The following is a 12,990-nucleotide window of genomic DNA, read 5'->3' as shown; positions in this document are numbered from 1 at the left end:
TAGACCCTTCCCTTCCTAACAGATTACTGGATTCCTCTCCCCCCCCCCTTTTTTTTTATCCTTGAAGGGACAGGGATATTTGTCAAGCATTTTAATTTTCATATTGGTATGTGTATGTGTTTGGGGATGTATGAGGATCAACACACACAAAAAAGAGCACCTGGGATACTTGAAGTTTCTTCATGGGCGCAAAAAATATTAATAACAAGGACCAAATTTAAAATTAAAATAGAAGCACTTTAGGAAGGTTTTGTTTCTAGTCTTTAGAAGGAATTTGAAAAGTAAGAAATTGACACAGGCCAAACAACTGCTCATACACCTCTACTACAGGGCAAAACACACAAGCTTGGACTTGTGTTTGGTATCAGCATATTGTGATTAAGGTTCCCTCAGTACCTTATTTAGTCAAAAGAAAGCAAAGAAATGCAAAGCAAGACAAGGCGGGGGGGGGGAAAGAAGAGATAAAATAAAAATAAGGTTAAAATATCACAGGGAACAATTTCTGAAACTGAATCTGATTAAAGGATGCAGCAAGGTCCTGATCTCCCTGCTTTAAGAGTTGTGGTAGCTGAGGTAGTGAGCGCACCTCGTTTTATGGATATGTTGTCTGTGCAGGAAAGACAAACAGAAGAGGAAATATGGTGAAGAACTCAGCAGAAATTTCCATCACACAAAGCTGCGTATCTGGCAGATACGAAGCATATGATCTTGAAGGTCTTTTCAAACTAGTTGATTCCATGATATATCCACACCAGACTGGCAGTATGTGCTAGATACATGGGTTAGCTTTAAGTAAAGTAGCTTTAATCCTGGTTAACAGCCAAGTTATAGGAGCAACGTGGACTTGGCGGTGCTATGCAGACACAGTTCCCAGCAGAATAAATTTAGTTTCTGCTGAGTTACATACTGGTGCAGTTAGCTTGTTTCAGGTACTTGCATTACCTAAACTTCATGTATAACCTCACATGGAATTTGTTTGTGTAACTCAAGACTACGTTGTAACATAGGGTGGACACGTCTAAAAATACAAATATCCACAAACCAACAGAAAATGACTGGATGCTTAAAAAGAAATTAACTGACACAGGAAGTTCCTCAACTTTGATTTTATTTAAAAATGGCACTATGGTTAATTTTAATACCTTTTAATTAATTACAGATTTAGGTATACTTCTCTTTTTGCAATGAAAACTAATAGTATCAGGAGAAGTTAATTTAAAAGAGGCAGTATCATTTCAACTTTTTATTTCTACTATGAGCCCATGTAATACTTTTGATGCAGCATAAGTCACTTTTTCTTTAAGCGACTCAAATACTAGCGGAAAAAACAAAGCTGCCAACTGCATCTGTAAGGCCAGGACTGTAGCCAAGCCCTACTGGTATAATAGATACACTGTCACCAAATTGTTTAGCCAACTACCCAACAAACACTCCACAGAAACCACAATTGCTATAGTAGTCTTGAAGTACTGCATGAAGTTCAGTGCTTCTGCAGCTTCATTTAACTATTATTTTTACAGATCTGGTTTGATGAAAGGCACCAAGTATTCAGAGACAGTTTTAAAAAACAGAAATAGTTAATTCGTGATTCATGCATATTTTTAAACTACTGTCCATCTGCAATACATTTACAAATATTATTACCTTGCTAACTGAATAACTTATCTAGTCAGAAATTATCCTATTTAGGCAAAAAGCAATTGTGTCAGTTTCCATCCCCCTCCAAATTATTTATCATTTGCATCCTGAAATGTTACATGATACAGGCTTGCCATTTAACTTAGAGGTTTCAACACACCTACTCCCCTATTCAATGAATATAACTTCGAGGTATTCTAGAAACATTATTTTGTGGCTGCAAGTATATCAATTCTCTATGCCTTTTTCTATCTAAACCACAACACATGCATAAATGGGTAGACTACAGTGTAAGACTTAACCACTGTTTACAAGTTCTGGTACTCACTAAAACTTTCCACAAAAGAATTCAGCTCTGTTCTTTCCCTGCTTGGCCCTATTCAGAGATGGCTTAGTAACATCATCAAGTAGCTTGTGGAATCAAAACCTATTCCACTACAATAGCCCTATTTCTCAGCACATCTGCTATCCACTACTGTGGGTAACCACTTTTTCACTCTGCTGCTCTATCGTTTAGCCTTTGCAGTCCTTACTAGGAGGTCTGGGAATTAAACAGTAAATGATTGTTCTTCCGAGCGCAATTTTAGCTCATAGATGTGGTCAGACTGTGCTCTTGTTTCTCAGAGTGCTTTCTGTGCAAAAGAATCAAAGCTGTCGAACAAAACATAGGTTACTAAAGACGTGACTTGTCAGTCTAATAACACCGGTTCCGCTGCCTAGGTTTCAAACTCCTCTGACTTTTCAAGTATGAAAGGAGGTTCGCGGGTAGGTATGGATGAGAACAATTCTTCATCCATGCTCAGTTCACAAACCTTTTAAACATAAACAACAAAGGTGCTGCAAAAAAGACCGTCTCACACATAGGTCTATTCTCCTTCCCATTCATCTTGTACATCTTCTCCCCCACTTATTGTGTTAATTCTGTAACCACACTTATCATTCGCATGAGAAGATCTCACCTAAGAGACCATTTAGAGAAATTAACATCTAGTTGGCCGTACAATGGCACCTTCTTTTCTGATTATTCCCCCTGAAAATGATGCTCATGCCCCCTTTTGTTCTCAATTACATTCCTATTTCTATCTGTTCCATTACTCTTTGTCACTACACTTTCTGTGCTGGGTTGTCTTCTTTCACATTACACTATGTATTACACTGCTTCCTTCTACCCTTGTGCATGTGAAAACCACACTGTCCTATGATCCAGAGCACCTGGATATTGGCTATAAGAGGAATTCCTGCAATTCCTCCTGAATAGCATTTGCCTCTCAGGAGTCCAGTAGATTTGTTCTTTCACTCCATTCCCAACAGCTGGCATAATACGAAGGGTAAGATCAGTGTAACAATAAAGGTAAAAGTAAAACAAAAAGGGAGTCTACTCTCCACCAATTCTCACCAGTTGTTTCATGAACTCTCAATGGTACAAACCCCAGAGCTATTCAGTAGCAGCAACAGAAAACACTGCATGCAGCAGAAAAGTAAGGAAACAGAACTAGTGTTTCTGCACAATCCTGTTCAAATAAATTTTAAGACAGAACAGCAGCTGCATGGAACAAAATCCTCCACTCTACAGACAAGGGCCTGCTTCACCATGTATCCCAACTGACTTGTGATTTCACAAGCAGTCTAAAGGCCTATCATTTTGATTTTTATAAATTATGAATACTAAGCATTGAATTGTGAGGCTAGAACTACAAAAAACAGACTGATTAAAACCCTGTTATATCTACCGGTACTAAGCAAAGTCACAACATAGATATGTCTGACCCAAAGTTATCATATCAAAGAAATTATTCCCATTTTATCTATAATACGTGCAATCTCCACATGAATACCCTTTAAACTGGGGGTACTGCTATTATCTACTGATATTAAGTGAAGTCACAACATAGACATGTTTGACCCAGAGTTATCATATCAGAGAAATTATTCCCATTTTATCTAGAATATGTGCAATGAATAGCCTTTAAACCATGTTTAAAACTCAGAATTCGGTAGGTTGAGAGAGGTATAATCAGACAGTATTTGAAAATACTGTGTGCATGATAACAAGAGCCTTTTGTCCATTTTGCACATTTTTTAAAATCACAGAACTGTAACAATACAGGGGGATGCCACTGGCTACCAAACTGACCAATGTTCCATTGTTTCCAAGACCTCTCCAAATCACTGTTTGCCTCTACGTGTGTCGTGGTTTAAGCCCAGCCGGCAACTTGGAACCACGCAGCCGCTCGCTCACTCCCCCCCTTTTCCTTCCTCCCCCCGCTCCCGGAGGGATGGGGAGGAGAATCGAAGGAATGTAACTCCCACGAGTTGAGATAACAGCTCTCCAGTAACTAAGGTATAATACAAACCACTACTGCTACCAGTAATAATGATAAGAGGAATAACAAGGGGAGAGGACGCAACCGCTCACCACCCGCCGACCGATACCCAGCCCGACCCGAGCAGCGATCTGGGCCTTCCGGGTAACTCGCCCCAGTTTATATACTGGGCATGACGTTCCGTGGTATGGAATACCCCTTTGGCCAGTTTGGGTCAGGTGTCCTGTCTCTGCTTCCTCCTGGCTTCGCCTCCTCTCTGGCAAAGCATGAGACTGAGAAAGTCCTTGGTCAGAGTAAACATTACTTAGCAACAACTAAAAACATCGGTGTTATCAGCATTGTTCCCAGACTGAAAGTCAAAAACACAGCACTGCACCAGCTACTAAGAAGGAGAAAAAATGACTGCTGAAGCTGAACCCAGGACAACGTGCTACCTCTATGTTTTTACTTAAAGTCTGGAAGGGGTGTGATAAGCACTTGTGTAGCGTGTATTGACACAGGGGAGTTCTGCCCCAAATGTAGGACACATAGACACCATAGCAATGCACATAGTATTTGCATTGTAATAGTTGCATACATTCTACATGTTATATGTCATATTTACAAAGCAGAAAAGGAGGGGGGGAGGGAAGAGATATCACATTAATTACATTAATATATGAAAAAAAAATCTGTTCTGGTAACAGGAAATGCAGTGTAGGTAATGTTTGGGGCCAAACGATTAACTCTATTAATAATTCCTTTTTAAACTAATTTAGATTAGAAGAATCAAAATATTCACACACACTTAACTCTAACTTTTCCTTATTACCAGGCTATTGAATCATTATTTAGTATTGTTTTCTTACAGGCCTTACTCATAAGATTTTCAGCTACCAGTTATTCCACTAGAGTAGGAAGAATTTATAATTAGGTAAATGAACCTCTCTGACTTATTTCTTATGTAAACAGTAAGATGCTTCAGGTTGTTTTTTTAATTTTATATACACAAAAATATAGTAATTAATTATTTTAATCAAATAATATCCATCCACATTCTAGTTATTTTTTCTGTTCTACCATTACAGGATATATGCCTGGGTGTATATGTATGAAATATACTGCACATAACTTAAGGCTCTCCTACATTCTGCAATGTGTAGACAGAGAACTGAACCCACATAATTTTCCACTGAAGTCAGCTGGAGAGATACAGTAGCCTACTCCAATACTACAGATCCAGGACCAAAGCCAAAGTTATCAAGGAACTTGGGAAGTTATTCTCGGTCCTCTCATAGCCTCCTAGTAGAAATAAACAAACCTTAACTGTACTGCATTGAATACTACGGCTGAAAAACTTCTTAATATTAAAAGAAAGATTACTTAGTCATGTTTCTTGCCAGAAAATCCTTTCTGCAGATTTCCCCCATTCCTGGAAAATGGTTTATTCTCTGAGGAAGGAGAAGAAAAGAAAGTTCATTGGTACTTTTAGTTTTCCTGGCATACCTAATATAATCATTTAAAACACTCAACTGCACACACAAGCAAACATAATTTGTGTTCCACATAAACTGTTTATGATAATATCTTATATTATGCTACATATTCTTAGAAATAGAAAGATGCTCTAAGTTGTATTCTCTTCCACCAACACAAGTGTGCATTGATTTCATTTCAGACTGAAAGGAGACTATCATCTCTTACTCACAAAGCTACCTAGAAACAAAGAATGTCACAAAGTAATGGTAAATAAAGGAATTATTTATTCACAGAAACTGCAGAGAGAGCTCTGCTTGTTAACGTACTGCTTAAAAGCTTATGAGCAATTTATAAATGATGTTTTGCATCTTCTTTTAAACTCTGATCTTTCACGACATCCAGCTGGCAGACAAAAGCACAAAAGAACCTCAAATATTTAAGCAGCAGATTCCAAATGGTATGAACAGATAACTCTAGAAAAGAGAATAGGATTTTAAAATATGTAGTGGTATAGCCTTACTGCTTGGTGATATTTGGTGGTGGGGTGTTTCTTTGCTGTCCATACAAATGTAACTGACCAAAAGTGACACATTACTGAATGTTTCAGAATGAAGCAGTTTCATGAAACATGTCGGAAATCCTGACTACCACTCTACCTGATAGTTCCGAAGCTCAGCAATCTTTTCTTGTTGCACAGCAGAATCACTCCATATAAGATTAGCTGTTTCATCTTCGTCACGTGTTTTCACAAATCCCATTTCTCGTATTACGACACGTACTACGGAGAAATCACACACTTAAGGAATATTTTGAATCTCTAAAATGGATTCATTTTCAAAATTTAAAATGTCAATTAAGATTTTAACGGTTCCACTATTCAATCCTTTGTCTGAGAACAACGTTAGCAAGCAAACTATTATTTATCTCACAGTATTTCCATCGGTCTATTGCAAACCTGTCATTAGAACATTATACAGCACCTTGTATGGCGGCTGGAATCAGAGCACAACCACTGGCGGGAACTGTAAAGAACTTCAGTGCATTCCCCAGTCACGTAGTAAAAGTCCACTTGCATGGCTTTTTCACTTAATCTTGACTATCACATATGTTAATTTTAAATTTACAGTGATGACTGTAAGCGTCACTGCAGATATGGAATGAGAATGCCTCTTCAGCCAAGTTACAAAAGTAAATGCATACATTATTTTCATATAAAAAAAAACAAACAAAAAAAGATCTTCCAAACACATACATAATCCATAATTAGGTTTTCCACAGCCTTCTTGATTACTTAAGTTTTTGCATTTCAAGGCTTTTCTCTGAGTAAAAAATAGAATCATAGAATAGTTAGGGTTGGAAAGGACCTTAAGATCATCTAGTTCCAACCCCTCTGCCATGAGCAGGGACACCACACACTAAACTATGTTGCCCAAGGCTCTGTCCAGCCTGGCCTTGAACACCTCCAGGGTTGGAGCATTCACAACTTCCTTGGGCAACCCATTCCAGTGCCTCACCACCCTCACTGCAAAGAACTTCTTCCTTATATCTAACCTAAACTTCCCCTGTTTAAGTTTAAAGCCATCACCCCTTGTCCTACCACTAGAGTCCCTAATGAAGAGTCCCTCCCCAGCATCCTTGTAGGCCCCCTTCAGATACTGGAAGGCTGCTAGGAGGTCTCCACACAGCCTTCTCTTTTCCAGGCTGAACAGCCCCAACTTTCTCAGCCTGTCTTCATACCAGAGGTGTTCCAGTCCTCTTATCATCCTCGTGGAGTTATAGCTGCAGTGTTCAAAGCTCTCAACTCAATGTTACAAAAAAACCCCAAAGGTTTCTTATGAAAGAAAATCCTTTTGAAACGTCTCACTGTCAGCTTGATGCAAAGTCCATTAATTCACCCCATTAGTTAGTAATTCACTCACGTCAATGGTTATTACTATCAGGAAGAAAACAAAATATGTAGCTTCCTACCAATTTCATATTTCGTGCCAGCAACATTTGCAGTGATGACTCCATTCTTCTTCTTTCTGACTTTTCTTTTAATTGTGCTTTGATAGGGTAGTCCCGAAGTCAAATCCAGGGGAGCAGTTCTATGGTTATCTGAAAAATAATGTTGTAACTGTTAACATCTTTATATCTCAACTAAAAATACAAACATTCACTTTGTTGCAACTTAGAGGTACAAGCATACTGAATATTGAAAATCCAAGACCAGCATACCTCTCTCATTAGGCAAGGATGGCATTATAACCTAGAGTAGAGTAGAAGTAGAGCCCAAAATTCCGTCCCAAGTTCTCAGAAAATGATGAAGCTGAAAAAGCTGAATTATTTAAAGCTCCCGTCATACCATTTCAGTCTCTAGCAGGAGCAAATACTAGTTCTGGAATGGAGAGATATCTGTGTGAAAAAAAAAAAAAAAAAAAAAAGAGAAATTTTGTTATAGACAAATCCTGAAAGAATAGAAACAGCTGAGAAGTATGGAAATGCTTTTAAATAACAAGCCACAAGGAAAGTTTCTTTTAAAAGACTGATCAACTTCTGTTCATGGAAAACTTTGTTCACTACAATTCAATTGGGTTTTTCCTAAGAAAAATGCTTTTGTAGTATTAATTTTTAAAATTATATTATATTACCTCATTTTCTTATTTTTATTTGTGTATGGGAGATTTTGGGCATGAAAATACATAACACTGAATTCCATCAATACTGCAAACTTTTATTGCTACAAAGGTCACTGGATTTACAGCAATTTTAAACCATATTTAATTAAAAATTTAAAACCAGATACTCTGTATTGTGTGTTTTCAGGTACCAAATGGGAAATAGCTGCAATCAACTTAATAATCTTTTTCCACTTTCCATTTTTCAACATTTTTTTAAAGCAGTTGTCCAATAATCACTTGGTAGCACACGGCTACAGTTTCATGACCACTCCATGACACAATGGACATAATTTCAAAGACACTTTGAGTTGGCAAGTATCTAAATTGTCAGTTTCTTAAATGAGTAATTATTTGCATAAAATGCTATTTTTCACTGATGCAAAATTCTGTTTCTTTTTCTCTATGAATACACTACCACATGTGAAAATCCCACATTAAAAAGTTGTGTAGGTCCAGCTTAAGCACATAAGAACAATGGGCTAAAATATCGGGGAAAAAAAATTAGGAATGAAACACACTGCTACATGACTCAAGGCATGCAGCACTATTATAACAAAGTCTGCAAGGAAACAAATGTTGTCTTTGGCAGGCTGCCTCAAACAAATCGACAAGTTTTTGAAACATATACAATATAAGTTACTGATTTTTAAATGCTTTCATTTCTTTTCTGCAATTATATGTGTGGCTAAAGTTCCTTATGCTAGCTTTAGATTAGTTTACAGATTAGATTAGATCTGATTGCAAGACATTTAAAATAGCTTTACATAAAGCATGAGGAATTTCTTCTGCTATAAATAGCAGAAAATTACAGTAAAGTCAAATTCAGCCATGACATGATGTGAACGTATCTGGCCATAAAATTGGACAAGACGTGCATTAGCAAAATTACCAAAACATTACTTATAAATTCTCATTTTTTATTTGTGTGTTCATGTGTGTGTACAGACACGTCAGAGGAAGAGAGAGAGATACAGTTCTATTCTAGACAAGTCACCCTCCAAGTGAGAAAATACAAAAGGAGACACCTTGATCTTCAAGGTCTTACTCCTTTGAAGACAGAAGCTTACCTTTAACAGTCCATTAACACAAAAGGATAAAAAGAACAGATATGGTTGGTTGTGACTGTCTTCAACAGTCATAATACTAGGGACCAAATTTGGCTTTATCATAAGACTACCCTAAATGTCTCTCATATCCATTCAGTGGAGTGCCACAAATTAAAACTTAGCACTATTTATCCAGAAGGTAAGAATGGGAGATATTTTATACACTATATTCCACACCATGGCAGTAACACCCAGCCATACGTACTTGCAACATACTTTGCTGAACCAGACAGACCTGGCTAAGAAAAATCTCCTCAGACTGAACTAAAACTGGCTGGTCATTTTTACCTTTTAATGTTTCAGATGTCATCATCTGAGAACGTGGCCTGAAGTCCCCCTGCCCATTGGCCTACTAAAATTAAACACAGAGATGGGAAAGCAAAGCATTTATCCTCCTTAAAACCAATGTGAAGGAAAAGCAGTGCTGGGCACAGTGACTCACTGAATATTGCATGTTATCTGCTTCTCAAGCTAAGAATACCACCAGAGTACAAGACATGTTTAGTTCCTGGGAGTAATACTGAAGTACATCTGTCAGCTAATTAAGGACTTCTATGCGCATACTCAAACCACTAGTTGTTCCTCCCCTGTACTGGCTAAAATCTCCTAACAAATTTGGAAGAATATCAAGACAACTAGTATTTCCTTGTGGGAAATGCCAGCCCTTTCTAACACAGCATGATTTATAAGCTATGATGTGGCAATAAAAAACAAGCAGCTCACAGAGTTTTCGTTCAGCTTATAATCACAGAAAAAAATGCCTGCCCAAAGCCGCTATAACACATTCTGAAGGTGGACCATAAAGCTCCAAACTGCACTACATTGTTGTATTACTATTTTTCTTTATACAGGAACTCTTCCACTCTTTTGAGAACACTCTTTAGGGTTTAAATAGAAAGCACCAACACTCAAGGTCCATGACTTCGAACTAGTCAATTTTTTAACACAAATACATGAGTTGATGGTAAAGATTTATGGTCACCTTTAGAGTATTATATGAGCAATTAGTAATTTGGCCATATGAAAAACAAATTAATTGGACTAACTCTCACAAAAATCTCTGCAAACTGTTCACTGAAGTAACTCTTTTCTTGACAAAATTATGGATGACATAATTTTTCTCATGTCAGCTGACGCATGCACTTCTTTTAATGATGTTAAAGTATGTTACAAAGACACATGCAGTCTACTTGTCAAATCCTGATTTAAACTGAATTCTTCAAAGACAAAGGGATTATAACTGTACTCCGTACTCAAACTTATTCTAGGATTTTTACTTTTCACAAGCCCTGTCTTATACCAGTAAAGTTAAATTGTATTCTGCCTTAAGTTTGTATGTAATAATTCAAAACCGCTTTACAACTGCTTCACTTAAGTCACCCATCTCCAAACAATCTTTTCACTGAATATCAAAACACCAGCAGTTCTAAATTAGTAGTTCTCCAAAATATTTTACATAGGATGCAGTCCTTTCCTTTGTTCCTACCGGAACTATCTGCTTTCCAAAGGGCAAATATAAGTTCAATGAAAATGCAGTCTCAGCTTTTCTTCCCACCATGTCAAGTGACATATGAGAGGTACAGCATCTCATATGGGGCAACACATTACCCAGAGCACTAGCTGTGAGTTGCAGGCTAAGCCATGGGAGCAGTAGACTTGCTCCTGCTTAGACTTCCATGCTTTGTATGTCCCCAGTGCAGTGACACGAGTGCAAGAAAACCTAAGACCAGGCTACTGAGGAAGCTGAAAACCTCCAAAGCAATTTGCAACTGTTCCTCAGACCACACTTTAGATAAGCAGTTCTCTAACTGGGGGAATGGGTGACGTGGGAGAGACATCTCCAAGAGCAATAAATGAATGACTGCTGCTAAAGTGGGGAGGGAGCTGGAAGGAGAGGGGTGCACCAGTGTGTACCAGAGCATTGAGATACAACACTGCTATGCCACAGGTCCATCATCATTGCCCAGCCCCATTCCTAGGTCAGTGCACATTTGTCTCAAGCATGCTGAAGGAAAAAAAACCTTGCAAGCACAGTCTGCTTTGTGGGCAGCCTCTGCCATCCCCACAAAATTGCCAGTCACAGGACAAAGCTTATTGCAGGACCCACCAGATCACACAACGATGATTTTTACTTATAAAGTAAGCATAACCTATAACCTGCATTCAGCTACAACTGTATAGATGCATATCTTTCTAGTAACCTACTTGAAAGACTCATTTCAAAGAGATTGCCTTTAAAAACATGGGGAAAAAGTATTCTATTTCCAAATTGGGACTGTTGGAACTTGCTTAACTTTGGCAAGTCAACTGTCAGGAATCTCTGAATTAACACTCACACAGAAAAAAGGATCACAGATGCTGATGTATATACCATTTCCCTCCTGAAATTGTGATAAACACAAATTAGTGAAGGTTTGTTGCTCACCCACACCGACTGAACAAAAAAGGTTAAGCTATAAATGGAGAAAGGCTTGTGAAGAAGAAATGAATGCACCTTCATCAGGTTAGCACATTCTTATACAAAAAACGCTTTTATTCAAAGTGTTCTACAAGGGGGAAAAAAAAAAAAAGAAGGTGAGATCTTGTCTTTACTCTTGGCTGGCAAAGGTGTAAGAGAGCCAGCAAAAGAGATACACTGCACACAATCCTGTCCTAAAAAGAGACAGAAGAAAACAAAGAAGAAAAAAAGGAGGCCTTGTTCCTCCAAGGACAGCAAGAGGCACTTCCATCTCTTGCTGGAGAGGGAAGTGCTGCACCAAACAGGGATCAAAGCAGATGCCCAAGTCCATCTAAGGGAAAAGACTGAGCAGGGTACAAAAGTGTCTGAGTGAAGAGCAGGGAACAGTGGTTTCACAGTTAATGGAATGATCCATGTTGTAAAAAATTAAAAATTAAGAGTATTTTTTGCTGTTCCACAAATGAGGTGTATTGTAAGAGGTCAGTATATTGCCTGAAAAATATTCTTCTGCCCTAGATTATACAAAAGTATTTTTGAACAAATCCCTCTCATGTCCTAAGTTATTTGCTCCAAACTGCTCACAAGTGACCTCTGCATTTCATAATCCTTCAATTCACCTCCTGATGCAGTGTGAAGGTGAAAAGGTTAGTTTTAATCTCTAAATAGGAACTGCATGCCATCAGACCATTATGTGTCTCCCCCTCCTCCCCAAAGAGTAAACATCCCAGAGAAAAAAGGTTGAATTAATCAGATCAAAACAGAGAAGGGGGAGCCAAGCTTAAAATAAAGTGATGCAATTTAAGAACCTATTCCAAATAACACCCAATGAGATTCTTCAAGCTAACTTGGATCATACAGTAACTACGAAACCACTACCGTGTACCTTAACAAAGAGAGACTAGATTGCATATGCATATTTAAAATAGATTTCATCTAACAGAATTAAGCATTAAGAAAGATAGAATCACCTACTATCAAAACGTTTTATTTCCAAAGCAAGAGACAACACTGTATATCACTCAATGCATTGTTTTCAGTGTTAACTTCTTCCTTCCTTCTAGCTGTTGTGATGCTACTGGTGACCATGAGCTATGCATGTGCTTAACTTTACATACCAGAACTGAAAACATGACTTCAGATCACATGCCATGGTACGTACAACAAGTCCTCTCAAAGACAACTAACATTTCTTAAGCGTCTTCCCACTTACATAGGTAAAATGCTACAAAAACTAGATTGTCAGGTTTATTGTCATTTGCTGCATTCTTTGTGTACAGGTAAGTAATCACCCACCAACAGTGGAATATTTTAGAATAGACTTTAAAACCAGCAGACAGTTTTCCTCT

The 12,990-nt window shown here is 37.9% G+C and overlaps 1 protein-coding gene across 1 annotated transcript in view; it reads right to left on the bottom strand.

Annotated features, from left to right (window-relative positions):
• TTLL7 (tubulin tyrosine ligase-like family, member 7) overlaps nt 1-7,806 on the bottom strand; it is a 49,283-nt gene extending 41,477 nt beyond the window's left edge. The window contains exons 1-4 of the mRNA XM_010010268.1: nt 7,638-7,806; nt 7,389-7,517; nt 6,077-6,198; nt 5,325-5,392 (exon numbers count right to left, since the gene is read on the bottom strand). Of these exons, the coding sequence (XP_010008570.1) occupies nt 5,325-5,392; nt 6,077-6,198; nt 7,389-7,517; nt 7,638-7,662 (344 nt within the window). The 5' untranslated portion in view covers nt 7,663-7,806. The remainder of the gene's footprint in view (nt 1-5,324; nt 5,393-6,076; nt 6,199-7,388; nt 7,518-7,637) is intronic.
• Nucleotides 7,807-12,990: the final 5,184 nt, after the last annotated feature.

The sequence above is a fragment of the Nestor notabilis genome, unplaced genomic scaffold (genome assembly GCF_000696875.1).
Source record: "Nestor notabilis isolate BGI_N333 unplaced genomic scaffold, ASM69687v1 scaffold5182, whole genome shotgun sequence".
Taxonomy (NCBI): Eukaryota; Metazoa; Chordata; class Aves; order Psittaciformes; family Psittacidae; genus Nestor; species Nestor notabilis.
This window is presented reverse-complemented; position numbering and strand designations above follow the sequence as displayed.